Source organism: Durio zibethinus, chromosome 23 (assembly GCF_047325235.1).
Source record: "Durio zibethinus cultivar Kanyao isolate XHJ-2024 chromosome 23, ASM4732523v1, whole genome shotgun sequence".
Taxonomy (NCBI): Eukaryota; Viridiplantae; Streptophyta; class Magnoliopsida; order Malvales; family Malvaceae; genus Durio; species Durio zibethinus.
The window spans coordinates 9,048,971-9,065,236 of NC_143184.1; the positions used below are offsets into that span (position 1 = coordinate 9,048,971).

General features: G+C 32.8%; 2 protein-coding genes and 1 pseudogene across 3 annotated transcripts; all 3 read left to right on the plus strand.

The window, feature by feature from the left end:
* Positions 1-2,165: 2,165 nt before the first annotated feature.
* LOC111314554 (lysM domain receptor-like kinase 3) lies at positions 2,166-10,441 on the plus strand. The gene is made up of 13 exons (XM_022916016.2): positions 2,166-2,922; positions 4,072-4,105; positions 4,219-4,223; positions 4,334-4,492; positions 4,980-5,170; positions 5,947-6,036; positions 6,643-6,736; positions 6,860-7,011; positions 7,098-7,189; positions 8,602-8,740; positions 9,397-9,495; positions 9,586-9,769; positions 10,068-10,441. The coding sequence occupies exons 1-12, from the start codon at positions 2,277-2,279 to the stop codon at positions 9,748-9,750; spliced, it is 1,866 nt and encodes a 621-aa protein (XP_022771751.2). The 5' UTR covers positions 2,166-2,276; the 3' UTR covers positions 9,751-9,769; positions 10,068-10,441.
* A 401-nt stretch (positions 10,442-10,842) lies between these two features.
* LOC149512186 (lysM domain receptor-like kinase 3) lies at positions 10,843-12,774 on the plus strand. Its single transcript, XM_089752206.1, has 5 exons — positions 10,843-11,269; positions 11,329-11,424; positions 11,937-12,047; positions 12,529-12,689; positions 12,760-12,774. The coding sequence occupies exons 1-5, from the start codon at positions 10,843-10,845 to the stop codon at positions 12,772-12,774; spliced, it is 810 nt and encodes a 269-aa protein (XP_089608332.1).
* LOC111313134 (chitin elicitor receptor kinase 1-like) lies at positions 11,772-15,695 on the plus strand (annotated as a pseudogene). The gene is made up of 7 exons (XR_016332841.1): positions 11,772-12,689; positions 13,610-13,699; positions 13,838-13,931; positions 14,019-14,172; positions 14,259-14,356; positions 14,596-14,734; positions 15,407-15,695. The product of XR_016332841.1 is annotated as a chitin elicitor receptor kinase 1-like (transcript).
* The last annotated feature ends 571 nt before the right edge of the window (positions 15,696-16,266 follow it).

Here is a 16,266-nt window from a genome sequence, read left to right on the forward strand (position 1 = left end):
GTTGTAAGAGTTACACATTTTTATGACCCTTGGATTAAATGATTTAAGTGTAAGTGTTAAATATTTAATTTTAATCTAATAATAAAAAATGTGTAATATTTAAATTAGTGTAAGTCAATTCCTATTTTATATATAGAAGAAGAATCAACTTACATCATTTTTATTTATTGATTTCAATAAATCTAAGAGACAAGAAAGATAAGTGAAAAAAAAAAAAAGGAATTAATTTCATTTATTGAATTTATTGAAATTAATGATTAGAAAAATGTATAAAACTTTTTTTGTTATATATATATATATATATATGGGTAAATTCTATCCATGTCCTTTTAGTTTTGATTATAATTCAATACAAATTCATTAAATTTGAAAAGTATACAATCCGTCTCAAATTTTTCATATGACAAATAGATCATTCCATTAATTATTTGTTAATTATTTTATTAAAAAATTCACGTAAAGATCATTTTACTATTGAAAAGTTAATATCTTTAAATATTTACGTGAAGTAATATTTTATAATAATAAAAAATTCTTTTTATTTTTTTTCAAAATATAGCAAATCTATCAATAATAAAAATATTTTTTATATACAACATATAAAAGCAAAATTTATAATTATAAATATGTTAATATGCAAATATATGTACAAAAAATTGATTGTATTGAGTTTGTAAGATTATTTTGGCATATAAAAAATGAATATGAAAGATATAATATGAAAAAGGTTTGATTATAAAAAAAAGAAAAAGATAAGAATTGGATATTTGTCAATTTGATTTTAGTTATTATAGTACTCGTTTTTATGTTAAACTTAAATCTATATATTTATGAAAATATAATGATTGATAAATTTATTCATTTTAAATTAAAAATCATTTAAAATAAGAAAAACTAAGTTAAAAAGTTGTAATATTTATATATAAATAATTTTTGTTATTTATATCCAATAGATATATAAAATAAAAAACAATATATATAAATACAATAAATTTAGGTTTGAGGGGCAATTTTGTAATTGCAAAAATTTTGTTAATAGAGTTAAGAAGTTAGGAGTGGATTTTTCATTTTTCAAGCTAACATATTTATATTGAATTATACTTAAAACTAAAAGATCTTAATGAAATTTACTTTATATAGAATGGATCAACTTACAAATTATAAAATTAAAAATGTTTTATACATTTTTAATCATTAATTTGAATAAATTTAAGAGATGAGACAGATAAATAAATATAAAAAATAATTTAATTTAATTTTTAAATTTATTAAAATCAATGTTAACAAAATTTGTAATTTTTTAAATAATTTATATTGTATAAATTAATCCTTTATATATATATATGTATATATATATATTCAAGAGAGTTGAAGACAAAACCTTTGGCGACATTGGCTACATCGAAACACCTTGGATTTTACAGATATATCTATGTTAGACATATAATTTGATTCAATGAACTTATAACATGGTGATGGTGAAAGAAATAAAAAACAAACATAAATAGCGTAAGAAATTATATAAACCACCTTCTTATCTTTTAAAATGAGAGCTTATTAGAATCAATAATTTACACACAACCCAATTATTGCAAACTTACAACTCTAACAATATTAAAATATGTGTTTCGATTTTTTTAGTTAAATAATACATATTTTTTTAAAGTAATTACATAATACACATATAAATATATTTAGTAAAGATTACACATTATTGTTAGGAAACAAAAATAAAAATTATGATATTTCGTATATTTATTTTATATTAAATATGTATAAAATATAAAAATTTTATATGTCAATTCATATTAAAATATGAAATACAAAATATATAGTTTAATTTTTATCATATTTAAATGTAATTTTTATTAAAATGTATTGTATTTAACCGTCTAAAAATTTACTTGCCAGTTAATATCGTCGTGTCCGCGATGAACGTAGACAGAGTCAGCGCGTACATTACACTTGAAATACTCCCTCCCGATTTTCGAGAGTGACGCCAAGACGTCTAAAGACAAAAAACCGCGAGAATTTACTATTGGTTGGAACGAGGCTCAACCGTTACCAAGACGACAATCAAATCGGCGCCAAATGACCCCACTCATCATTTGCCACGTCCTCGTCTATTATGTCTTCATCACCGAAATTTCAAACATCTTTGGTCAACGGTCACAAATATCAGCTATCTTCCTTCAACTCTCTTCCCCTATTCCAATTCTTAAACCCCCCCTCCCCCCCAACTCCAAAATCCCAATCTAGGGTTTTCGATTTCCAAAATGTTACTAAAATTAATCTCAATTTTGTTCTTTTTTATCTCAATTTCCTCGATTTCAGTAGAATCAAGTTGCAGCAGAGGCTGCGATGTAGCCTTAGCGTCGTACTACGTTTGGCAAGGAGCAAACTTGACCTTCATATCAGAGGTTCTTCAATCGAGCCTTGTACCTTTCTCGACAATTAATTTTGACGAGATCCTCAGTTACAACAAACAAGTTGCGAACAAAGACAGCGTCGAAGCTTTTAGCAGACTCAACGTTCCTTTCCCTTGCGATTGCATCAACGGAGATTTCCTTGGCCACGAGTTCAACTACTCAATTAGGTCACGTGACACGTACGACAAAATCGCTACCGAATATTATTCGAATTTGACGACGGTTGCATGGCTGGAGCAGTTTAATACCTATCCGCCGACGAATATACCGGATACTGGGACGGTTAGAGTGGTGGTTAATTGTTCGTGTGGGGATGCTGCTATTTCGAAGGATTACGGGTTGTTTGTTACGTACCCGCTCCGACCCAATGAGACTTTGGATTCTGTGTTGACTCAGTCAAATCTGTCATCGGATTTGTCGGGATTGGTGCAGAGTTACAACCCCGGGGTGAATTTCAGCTCAGGGGCTGGCTTGGTGTATATTCCGGGCAGAGGTGATTTCTTAAACATTTTTGTTTTATTTTGTGTTTTGTTAATTTAAAGGTAAGTGAAAATGAGATAATTTTGTTGTAGGATTTATTTGTCAATTCGGGGCATAGGTGATTTCATTAGATTTTTTATTGGATTTGTGTTTTGTTAATTTTATAGGTAAGTAAAAATGGGATAATTATGGCTACCCAAAAAAAAAAGGAAAACTCTGTTGTAGGATTTTAGTGTCAATTCCGGGCAGAGGTGATTTCTTTTGTTTGATTTTTTCTTTTTTTAATTTTTATAGGTAAACATGGCAATTTAGATATTGTAAGAGAATTAAAAAAGGAATATAGATGATTATTTGAACAACTAATTTGATTCTAACTTGGGTGAATGTAATTTAGTAATTGTAGATTTGATTTTAGTGTCTACTTCTACCTTGGAAATCGAGATGATTATTAAGTTTATGTAATACAAGAAAGTAGAGCTTTTTATGCCCACTAATGTGTCAGAGGAATTTGTTTGTCCATCTTATGTGAAACGTCGTTAGGCTTTTGGACAATAAATGATATTCTTCCCTATTTCACAAAATTTAATCCTTCTCCTGATCTTCAAATTAAAAGTTTCAATTTCTAACAGTTGAGTAGTTGCCTTGGGGATAGATGAATGATTAATTTGATAGAAATTCAGCTCAGGCAGTTTGTCTTGTTATCTTGATCATAGGCTAGCTAATGTTAATGAGCTTCAAAGATTCACCCTATGGGAGTTGGGTTGATCCAAAGGAAAGTTTAGCTGCAATCAATTATATTTTAGGTACCAAATTGGTAACTGTTATGTTACTGTATAAAGTGATGGATAGTTTAATGCATTTGGTAAATGAAGTCAACATCTGTTTCCACTGTCATTTAAATGTATCCATTCATTTTTCTCAATATTTTTTATGTCTAATAATCATCCAGGTAATGTTTGATGTATATTTATGTGTCAAAATGTTGTCAAATACATGAAAGAATTTCATTTCAAGGTTGTTCTTTTGAATACCCATGCGATTTATACAATGTGGTCAACTTGTTGATTTTTAAACACCAAAGGTGTGACATTGTGGTTCCACACACTGAGCGTCATGAATAACTGTTAATTTGCCACACTAAAGGCTTTTTTTTTATTTGCAGATGCTGATGATAGTTTTCGTCCCCTCAAATCGAGGTAGCTAATACAACTCTAAACTTTAAAAATAGTTTAATGTATTATTATCATTTATTTAAACTTTGAATCCTTAAAATTTTTAAATGTATTTCTTCTTTCTTTCTGTTTTGCAGCACAGGTGGTTTGGCCTTCTTTTCATGTTGCTTTTGTGATGATTATGATATTGGGATGCTGATTGACTGGAAATTTGTTATGCTTTGAGCTTATATCTTGCCTTTATACAAGCAGGAATTTCAGTTGGAGTTATCGCTGGGATATCTATAGCAGCCATAGTGGTATTGCTGTTGCTGGCAGTTGGTATGTATATTGGATTTTTCCGAAAGAAGGTAAAGGGAACAACATTGCTTTCGACAGCCTCCTCAGATTTTTCAGCTCAAGCTGGGAATGGTAATGCCCATGCTTCTTGTTCCTCTTTCCCTTTTTGTTTGTTTGTGAGATTTTAGTGAACTCAAGATTATTTCACAAATTTAGAGCTTTTTGCAAGAGTTTTTAGACTGTCTTGCCAGTTGAGTCTCTGAAAACCCATTTCAATTAGGTGATTAACTAGCAAAACCACTGGATGTACTGCCCTTTATTCTAGAATGTAGCACAAAAGAACATGCTTTTAGTCTTCTTTCTAATTTCCTAAAGTTCTCTGTTCAAGAATTTACACTTTACATCTTCGCTGAGACCTGGGCTATTATCTGTTTTGTTCTTGAATAAATGCTTCAGCATTATCTCTACACCTTTTATTTTTATCTATTAGCTTGTTTTTAGAACAAAATCGCTATACTTTGCTAGTAAATCATGAGTACAATTATCTCAATTTCTTATTGGTCTCTGCTCTTTATATTTTTTCTTCTCAATATTTCTTTTGGTGGTGGGATCTTTTTAGTTTATGGAAGTAAAGCAGCAGAACCAACCGCAGCTGTTGCTGCTACTCCAGGCCTCACTGGCATTACTGTAGACAAATCAGTTGAGTTCCCATATGAAGAACTTGCCCAGGCGACTGATAATTTCAGTATGGCTAACAAGATTGGTGAAGGTGGCTTTGGGGCTGTTTACTATGCAAATCTGAGAGGCGAGGTTTGTTCTTAGTTGCATACTTTTTTGTTTTTATAGTTAAACTATTGAAGAAAATTCTCTAGTTGGTGCTTCTGATTGCATTTAGTCAAGTCATTAGTAGCTTCACTTTTTGAATCTTGACTAAGTTTTAGGGATATTCAAAATCTGACATATTAATGTAAAACAACTAGGTTGCCCAGCAGAACTGTGTCGTCTAGGGAGAAAAATTGTAGATTGGAGAAGAGATTACTTGTATTTATTGCTAATTAATGATGATATTATTGAGGGAAAGAAAAACCTTTTTCAAGACATATTTTAAAGTTTGAGAGGATCAAAATTCCAAATGTCTCCTAGGTTGGTGGATGTTCATTTGCCCTCCTAATTTGCTTGCATATTTGGCCACATTTTGAAACATACTTTGATGTGGATAATTAGATATAGATCTCAAGCCTGATAAGTAGAGTTGAGCATCTAAGCTGGAAGAGGAATGTGCATAAAAGATCCATATAAGAAATAGAAGAATGCCTCTCTTGATCATTGGTTCTTGTTTGGGTCACAGGTAAAATGGTGGTCCAGAGACATGAATATGCGGTGTCCTATATTGAACGATAAAACAACTTTGCTGTTTCTTGCATTTAAATAGAATAACAAAAATAACTATGCACACTAGCATTTTTTTTTGAATTTGCAATTTTGTCTGTAATGCATTTTAGGGTTAAATATACCTGCATCAATGAACCATTGCCCTCTCATGTTGGTTCCTGATATCAGTTATGTGTTTATTACTCACTGTGCAGGAAGCTGCAATCAAGAAGATGGATATGCAGGCATCCAAAGAGTTTCTTGCTGAATTAAAGGTTTTGACACATGTTCATCACCTGAACCTGGTAATGACTTTCTTTTTCTCCTGCTTGGAAAGGTGCATTGAGTGTAATTGTATTTGGTTTCTGTAAGTTAGCGGCGAAATGAAAATTTTAAAGGGTGATGTATCTTTGAATAATTGTTTGCCATTAACTAGAAAACATTTCTTGAATGTTGTTTCTATCTTTGAATCTGGAAAACATTTTGTTACTATTCTGGGTGTGGGACTATAGGCCAACAGCCAAAGGCCTAGTTTATGTTCTATGTAGTACAATGAGTCAGAGGAGCGGTTTTTATCCACCTATGGAACAGTCCTTCATGCATTACTTTCTGTAACCCTTATTTTCCCTTAATATAAGCAATATAATACAGATAATTTAATGTTCTTTAAGGTATCATGCTGAATTAGATTCTCAGTGAGTTGACTATACATTTGATTGCAGTTGTGGCAATGCACAAGTAATGAAGTTGTTTAACTTTTCTCAATCATTGTAGCTGAATTCAGTTGCCTTTCTTTTTCAATTTATGAAAAATTTCTTTCTTTCTAAACATCCTTTGCTGTTATGAGCTTGTAAATTTCTTATTTTGTTATTTATCTTCAAAGTGAATACTAATATGGATGTTTAATGCAGGTGCGTTTAATTGGATACTGTGTTGAAGGCTCTCTTTTCCTAGTTTACGAATACATTGAGAATGGCAATCTAAGTCAGCATTTGCGAGGCTCAAGTGAGTTTCTTTATGTGGAAATTATTGCTAATGGCATTGACTCAGCAGCGCTAATGGCATTGACTCAGCAGCGCTAATGGCATTGACTCAGCAACACTAATGGATTTCTGTTGTTTATTCCAGGCAGGGAGCCACTTCCTTGGTCTACTCGAGTGCAAATTGCCCTTGACTCAGCCAGAGGTCTTGAATATATCCATGAGCATACTGTCCCTGTTTACATTCACCGTGACATTAAATCAGCTAATATATTGATAGACAAAAACTTCCGTGCAAAGGTTATTTTTCGTGATATCTCATCAGGTGGACTGTTTCAAAGCTTCTTGTCGTAATTGCACCAAATCATTTTTAACATATAATGCAGGTGGCAGATTTTGGGTTAACAAAACTGACAGAAGTCGGAAGTGCATCGCTACCCACACGTCTTGTTGGGACATTTGGATACATGCCACCCGAGTAAGATAAATTTTGTACTTATTAATTCAAAGCAATTTGTAACTGATTAACTTTGTTTGTCAAGGACCATACATAAGTTCAACAATTGGCTAGACTAACTGTCAGTAGATTTATGACTAGAGAGGCCAATGATCCCATTGACTAATTAGTAAACAGCATGATATGTCTATGTTGGCATCTTAAGTATATGTCTGCCGAGTTTCCTTAAATTTCCTTTTGTCTAATTTAATGATAGCAACTCAGCAAAAACTGCAGTTTAGGACTGTATGTCTCATAAATTTACCCCTAGTCAATGAATTTGTGAACAGAGGAGCATCAGATCATTTGTGCAGAGTTTGGTTTGGATAATATAATTCATAGTTTTCTAAATTAAACCAAACAGAATTAGGTTTAGAAACCAAAATATATCAAATCACTTCTGCTAGGTTTGATTTCTAAGTTGGTTTGGTTCTTGTTTTTGTTTTCTGAAAAACAAAGGCAAAAAAAAATCTATGCATGCTTTTACCTGAATGTAAATACATATTTAAATTCAGTTCTGTTAAGGAAATGTGAAATGGTTTAACTGATTGTGAACACACGCTAACAATTGGTTAAATTGTTGCATGAAAACCTCTAAAATTTAACCGGATGCCCTTACATCATTGTCATGAAATCCTATAAATTTGACCAGGTTATCACTTTTGAGAAAAATTAATTGAGTTCTCACATGATGATGCGAACTCTGTGAGAACTGGGAAACTTATGAGTAAATGGCTGATTACTTTGTTTTACATTTCACTGAGCAATATCAATACTAGATTTGTGTTTCAAAGTATATGGTGCATTTAATTGACGAGATTTTAACTTGAGTGATGCTTAATCCGGTCCTTATTTTTGGTAGTTATGATTCTCTATACAAGAATCTTCTTTGCTCATTATGGGAGATCCTCAAAAACTAATAGTTAGAATGTTTTCTACTATCTTATTTTGCTTGAATTTTCTCAATGCAAGTGATTTAAACGAGAGATGGGAGGATGTAGAACACAATTCTGCAATCATTATAGACATGATATTAACATTGAATTATGATACTTCATGTTACTAAGTGTCAGATTTTGTTTACAGAAAAACAGTCCCTTTCTTAATTCGGCAAAGCTAAATATAATATCAATTACTCTTTTTTAACCCTTTGGTTGCACAGCTGGTATTTACTCGATATGATATGAAAGCTAAACATGCTTTTTTAGTAGAAATTTGGGTGCAAAGTTGCGGCATAAGAGTTCATTAGCTCTGGAATAAACAACAAAATAATTTTGTTAATAAGCACTGTCTGCCTTCCTTGGAAGTTGGCATTCCACTAAGGAGTTCTGCCATCTGCCTAAAAGTTGGTGTTCATGTAAAAATGAACTAACTTTATTCATGCTTGTGTGCAGATATGCGCAATATGGTGATGTTTCTGCTAAAGTAGATGTATATGCTTTTGGGGTTGTGCTCTATGAGCTTATTTCTGCTAAAGAAGCTATTGTCAAGGCAAATGGCTCTATTGCTGACTCGAAGGGTCTTGTTGCTCTGGTTAGTATTCTTTCAAATCCTGTACTACTGTTGTGGTGTTATTCCACATCTAATAAATATCTAATTTCCTGTAGTCTTATATTCAAGTTGGGCCTCTCTACTTACTGTTAATTGGTTTTAAATTAGATACTTAACATAGTATCAAAGGCAAGACTTCCTTCTGTTGCTCTTTCCAAACTGTCACGTGATGGGGTCTATTAAAGTAGTGTTATTCCATATTTAATAAATATCTAATTTCTTGTAGTCTTATATTGAAATTAGGTCCTTCATTTACTGTCAATTGATTTTAAGTTGAATACTTAACAACTCTAATTAATGGAAAATGGTGATAGATGGGCTAAATTCCTAAGATATGATTTTGTTATAACTGTCAATTGATTTTACGTTGAATACTTAACAACTCTAATTAATGGAAAATGGTGACAGATAGGCTAAATTCCAAAGATATGATTTTGTTATAATTGGAATGTGATTTGTTTAAGAAAAGGCGAAATTAAAATGCTATTCCCAATCTTTTGAGTAATTTTTTTTAGCAAGTCGGTTTCTATCACCTCGTTGAGCCCACTGTGGGTTTTGCCTGTCTGAAAACTACTCATTAGATCCTAAGCAAAAAGCATCCATCAGCATAGTCTAACAATTTTTTTTTCCTTCTGCAGTTTGAGGATGCTCTTAACGGGCCTGATTGTAAAGAAGAGCTTTGCAAACTAATAGATCCAAGGCTAGGAGATAATTACCCACTTGACTCTGTGTTCAAGGTAAGAGCAGTTGCTGGGAAATAATATGCAATAGGACTTTCTTTTCACGATTTCAATTCCACATAGCTATGGTGGCTGTTTTGATTGCAGATGGCTCAACTTGCCAAAGCATGTACACAAGAAAATCCTCAGCTACGACCAAGTATGAGGTCCATAGTGGTTGCCCTAATGACTCTTTCATCCTCAACAGAGGATTGGGATGTTGGCTCTTTCTATGAAAATCAAGCTCTTGTCAACCTTATGTCAGGACGATAAACCAAACGCGTTGGAAAAGGTCTTTTTTTTTGTGAATAACACACTAGTCATTTCCAAATGGTTGTAAATGTAATCACTGAGATTACTTATTTGATATATCACATGAAATTTTATTATTTTTTTAAAATGCATTTAAGACCCATTTTTTGCTAGATGTTTTTCAAATGTCCCATGAAAAGATCAATGTTAATGTAGGGAAGCTCTTTGATATATATAATTCTGATTAGAACTTTTGAGTTGCTTATTATAGACCAAAAAGCTTCTCTTGAATTTTTCTCATGTTCCTTTCATAATTGAACTCGATTTTTTTTTGCCAGAGAAGTAATACAACCATGAGCAATGGCACAATAGCAGCATGCCCTAGAAGGGCATCAACAGTCAACACTACAACTATGGCCGAAGACACAAACAGAGACAATAAAAAATTAATTTGGACCACTAAAAAGTTAGAAGGTTCTGGCTCTGATGAAGTATTCAGCTTCCATCTAGTTCAAAAAAGTTGTATGGGCATCAATCATCAGCGTTAGAACTCTTCAATACAACAAACAGTTATTTATTTATTTTTATTAAAGATCAAACAATTGCTCTCTTCCGATATTGTGTAAAACAACAGAATCAATAGTTGAGGCGTGGAATATGAGGTTAAAAGGCTATGATGCAAATAATTTTCTAACCTCCATATTTATCTGAATCACCAAATGTCTTCCTCCACCCCCCCCCCCCCCCCCCCCCTTCTCTTCCTATTTCTCTTGCTTGGAAACTTGTAGGCAGATTCCTGGTTCTCTCTCCGATAAAGGTCTCTTATCTTCTATCCCAAATAAGTTCATCATCAGTCCATTTATTTCTTGACTGAGAGTTGAATTTTTTTTCATCATCTCTCAATTTTGTGCGTTTCTTTGGGGCTAAAGTGGACCCTGCACGACTTCTAGTTCCAAAAGTGGAAGAACTGGAAGTTAAAACCAATCAAAGAGGAGGCAGTTGGTGGAAGTAAAACGCTTATCACAGACTGCAGAAAATGGTTTAAACCATAAATTGGAGTTCAAAATATGAACAAAAACCCAAGGTTACTTCATCATGAACAGAGAAGAAAAGATGACTCTGCCAAGAATTAGCTTATCTTTTCATTTTTTCTTCTTCGTCTCACTCTCCATTACCGTAACAGAATCAAAATGCAAGAAAGGCTGTGACTTGGCTTTAGCATCCTACTACGCTTGGGAAAACGCAAACGTTACCTTTATCTCCGAGGTTCTGCATTCTCAGATTGTATCAAAAGGCCAGGCTGATGCTATCCTGGAAATCAACAAGGAAGTGGCTGGCGAAGATAGGCTCGAAGCTTTTACCAGGTTCAACGTCCCCTGCCCTTGTGACTGCATCAAAGTTGAATTCCTTGGCCACGTATTCAAATACGAGGTTAAGTCTGGTGACAACTACGAGAAAATCGCCAGTTTGTACTATTCCAACTTGACCACGGTTGAGTGGTTGCAGCAGTTTAATGTACATGAAGCCAATGAGATACCTGGTAATGTTAAGCTTAATGTGACTGTCAATTGTTCATGCGGTGATGGTTCTGTTTCAAAGGATTTCGGGTTGTTTATTACATACCCGCTCCGACCTGGAGAGATTTGGATACTGTGCTGGCTCAGACTAAACTCTCCGAGGATGTTGCAGGATTGGGTCAGAGCTACAATTGGGCGGGGGGGGGGGGGGGGGGATGAATTTCAGCCGAGGGGAAGGTTTGGTTTATATTCTTGGCAAAGGTGATTGCTTCTGTATTTCTAAATATGTGAGAATGAATAAGTTAAATCTTCCATGAAATGAGAAAAAGTTGAATAACTTCATTTTGTTTCTAAATATTTTAGATCCCGAGTATTATGGACTGCTCTCAACTTGCCTCACCAAAGTTTTTACTTTTATTTACAGATGCAAGTGGTAGTCATCGACCCCTGAGGTCCAAGTAGCATCTAATAATTTAGTCTTCAGTAGGTTGAATTAACATCCTTCATAAATTATATATATATATATATATATATATTCCTTTCTTTCAATTTTGCAGCAAAGGTGGTTGCCTTTTCTGAATTATCGGCACTTGGTTTATCAGCATGATGAAGCTCTAAACTCAAAAATTGATCATCTCTAAAATGATAATAATGCTTTGAGCTCATATCTTTCCTTTATGTATTCATTAGGGATATCTAGAATGCTTGTTGCTGGGATGTCTTTAGCAGCAGTAGCTGGATTTCTACTACTAGCTGCAGGTGTTCTATATTTTGGCTTTTATAGGAAGGAAGCCGAAGGAGGCAATATTTCTCTCAACATCACCCAAAACTCTACCTGCTCAAGCTGGGAATGGTACAGTTTCTCTGCATCTCTCACCCAGTTTTCTTTGTCCTATAGTTCTTATCTTTGTTTGATAAGTTGGGAATTGGAGAATGATACACAAATTTACTGCTTTTAGCAAGTGTTGAGTCACTTATTATCCATTGTGAATGAATAGAGGATCAATTATCACAGGGACAGGTTTTAAGTACTCATTAATGCAGAGCGGCAAGATATGTACATGTTCTTGATTAAATGGCTCAACTTTTTCTTACTGTAAAGCAATGCTATTTATAGAATCGTTGCGTTCTGAACATCCAGTATTCGTTTTTTTTCCCCTTTGAAGAACAGAATCTTTAGACCTCTCAAGTAGATTATAGTTGACATGATTTCAGTTATGATTTGCTCCTCTTCTTTTCTTTTTTCCTTTTATCCTTTTTCGTGTGGTTGGGGGTGTTTTAGCTCCTAGAAGTAAAGCTAAAGGCCATAAAGACACTACCATAGATACATCAGTTGATTTCTCAAATAAAGAACTTGCCCAAGCTACTAACAGTTTCAGTCTGGCACACAAGATTGGTGAAGGGGGCTTTGCTGATGTTTACCATGCAGAGCTACGAGGCAAGGTCAGTTGTTGCACACACTTTGTTGTTTGTTATTAGTAGTAAACTGTTGAAGATCGTTCATGAATTGCAGTTACTTCTTGGCTGAGTTTCAGAAAATTACAGAACATCATTTTGTTTTGTTCAGAGAGAAGTCGTGAAAGAATGAGTTCCATCCTTTGGATTGGGATGGAAAATACTTGAAAATCTTACTAATTGAAAACTGTATTTTCTATGGGCAAAACAAAATTAACGAGGAATTTTACTGTTGTCATGAATGCTCAAGAACATCATCAGGATGCTCTAGTGACGGTTGAGAGATGCTGAAGCGTAAATATATCATCACTGATTGCAATAAAAATTTATTTCATTGACCATCCCCTGACTTTCTTTTGTCCGATATTTTTTCATTCATTTTGCCTGGCATTTACTTGTTAATGCTGACTATGGATGAAACATGAGCATACCAGTACTGAACCATTGCTGGAACTTGGACTTGGCCCAATTGGTTCACCCTAGTTAACTGATGGCCGCATACAGTGACGGATCTAGAATTTTATTCTGAAATATATATATATATATATATAATTACCGTCCAATTTATTAATTTTATCAATGAAAAGGGTGTCCAAGAAAAAACTTTGGAGATGTCAAGGAAAAATTTCCCTTTAAATTTTCTTAATTTTCCAATTTTTAAGAGTGTCATGGACGCCCTAGTTAAATGTATAGATCCGCCTCAGGCAATACCGAGCTTGAATTCCTGGAAAAAAGGCAGAGTTTTAACCTTTTAAAAATTAGTTGCTTAGCCAATTGTTTTTCAACCTTTTCCACTTAAAATAATACAACATTGTCAAACCAAAGAAGAGAAACATATGGAATGTTCAATTCATATGTCAGTTACCTATGTTCTTTTCCATAACACTCCTTTATTACTTGCTCATCAGAAAGTTGCAATAAAGAAGATGGGTATGCAAGCATCAAAAGAATTTCTAGCTGAACTAAAGGCTTTGACACATGTTCATCATCTGAACCTGGTAATAAACTTTCCTAAATGCGGTTGCCTGTGCCTTTCCGAGCCAATGGCAAACTGAAATTTTGAAAAGTTTTTTTTTTTAATTTCTATTAATTATCAAGGAAGTTTATATATAAATTCAATGATATTTTCAATACAGGTTCGTTTAATTGGGTACTGTGTTGAAGGTTCTCTTTTCCTTGTTTATGAATACGTTGAGAATGGCAATCTAAGCCAACATTTACGCGACTCAGGTGAGCATAATTCTGCATATGTAACTGCTAAATTTCTGATGGCATGATTTCAAGCAGAGATGATGGTTATGGTTTGTCCATTTCCAGGGAAAGACCCACTTCCTTGGTCTACTCGTGTGCAAATTGCACTTGATTCAGCAAGAGGCCTCGAGTATGTCCACGAGCATGCCGTTCCTGTTTATATTCACCGTGATATTAAATCAGCCAAAAATTTTTGATAGATGAAAACTTCCATGGAAAGGTTACAAAATTTTCTATCCATCTGATCATCAGGTTGACCATCTCGAAGTTTCTTCTTATCAATCTGTTGTATCCCTTTCAATGCAGGTTGCAGAATTTGGATTGGCAAAACTGTACCCTAAAGTTGGAAGTGCATCATTGCCACGCACTCGCGATGTAGGAACATTTGGATACATGGCACCTGAGTAAGATAAATGTGATTTTGAGTAATCTACCACAATGGCAAACAAATTAGTAATCGTTGTTAAGGACTGACTATAAGATTACTAGTTGGCATCTAACCGTTTTGAAGTTTAAATCTCAGCATATATAACCCTTTTCTCTGTTCCTCTGCTGCAGTCTCCTTTCGTAAAAAAAGCATATATATTATATGTATGCAATCTGTTATATAAAATGGACCGAGCTTACCATTTTTATGGTGCAGATATGCTCGATTCGGTGAAGTTTCGTCCAAACTGGATGTCTATGCTTTTGGGGTTGTCCTCTACGAGCTTATTTCTGCTAAAGCAGCTATAGTCAAGACAAATGATCCTGATGTTGGATCAAAGGGACTTGTTGCTCTGGTTAGTTTTCTTTCAACCAATTAATGAGAAGTAGTGCAAGCAAGGTCTAGTATAGAGAAATTTTAGCCGTGCTCATGCTCTAACTTACACTTGGCAATTTTAAAAACATGCAATAGGGTGATATAATATATATATATATATATATATATATATATATAAAAAACAAAAGTGATATAATTTAAAATTTTAATAAAATATATATATAAATTTGAGAAAACTTCAAAAATAAGTTTCATATTTGATATTGAATTATAACATAATAATTTTCATATTTTATATATATTTGATACGAAATAAATATAAAATAGATACACATGAATTGTTAATTTTACTCTCTAACGTGATCGAATTAAAACAGTGATTCTTAAGCAAAATCAGTTTTAAATCACATCTTGAGCCAAATCGAGGTTTTGCCCATTTGACATTGCTCACAAAGGAATTCCATAAGCATTGGGGTAATCTATTTTTCTCTTCTCCTTTTTGCAGTTTGAGAATGTTTTTAAACCTGATCCCAGAGAACATCTTTGCAAACTCATTGACCCTAGGCTTGAAGATGATTATCCACTTGACTCAGTCCACTACGTAAGAAAAATTTGCAAAAGGCTTTTAGATTTTGATTACTTAAAATTTTTTTTTCTATGAAGTAATAATGGGCTGTTACTGTCATTGCAGATGGCTCAGCCTGCAAAAGCATGCACGGAGGAGAACCCAAAGATGAGACCAAGTATGAGATCTATTGTGGTTGCCTTAACCATTCTTTCATCTTCAACAAAATAAAGGGTGTTGATAATACTTCTTCCTTTTCTTCTTTTTCTTATTTTTCATAATTGTTAAACACTATATTTGCAGTGTTTAATGATAATAATTTCTTATCCAAAGTCTTTGGTTTTAAATGCACAAAATGTAAATATAAAGATTTTATGTGATTTATAGGACTATTGCAATCATTAAATTTTGACTATATATCATTTTTAAAAATTTAATATTTATATTCGTCAATTCAATATGATATATAATAATATTTTTATCTCATTTGTAAAATTTTAAATTTTCATCGGTAACATATCTAAAATGTTATTTTATTTTTTTTAATATTTAATGTTCAAATAAAGAGGGATATATCTATTGCATGTCTAAACAAAAGTAAAGATTTTAAGATGATTTTTGAAATTAAGGAGAGATTTATCATTATACTATGATTTGATGTTGAAATTTGTTATTAAAATTTAATTTTACTAAATTTTGATATGTAACTTATATGAGTAATCATGCAAAAAGTTTAATTATTAGATCAATTATTTTAAATTTGGGGGTAATTAAATTTGTCGAAAATCTAGCATTTAATTGAATGAATGAATCATTTGAATTAAGTTTATCGTCAATTATATGTTCATAAATTTTTAATTATTCATTTTTATTTAATACATTGTAGTAAAAAATTATTCTCGTTAATTTTAAACCCAGTAGTGAGAATAAATAATGCACCAATTACATTTTTATATATAAATAACATCTTTAATATGCTTAAAAAA

Coding starts and splice junctions, on each gene's coding strand:
- LOC111314554 (XM_022916016.2), top strand. CDS start 2,277: ATGTTACTAAAATTAATCTCAATTTTGTTCTTTTTTATCTCAATTTCC. Junction 5,171..5,946: donor ATGCAAATCTGAGAGGCGAG/GTTTGTTCTTAG, acceptor CTCACTGTGCAG/GAAGCTGCAATCAAGAAGAT. Junction 6,737..6,859: donor TCAGCATTTGCGAGGCTCAA/GTGAGTTTCTTT, acceptor TGTTTATTCCAG/GCAGGGAGCCACTTCCTTGG.
- LOC149512186 (XM_089752206.1), top strand. CDS start 10,843: ATGACTCTGCCAAGAATTAGCTTATCTTTTCATTTTTTCTTCTTCGTC. Junction 11,270..11,328: donor TGAAGCCAATGAGATACCTG/GTAATGTTAAGC, acceptor TCTGTTTCAAAG/GATTTCGGGTTGTTTATTAC. Junction 12,048..12,528: donor TAGGAAGGAAGCCGAAGGAG/GCAATATTTCTC, acceptor GGGGTGTTTTAG/CTCCTAGAAGTAAAGCTAAA.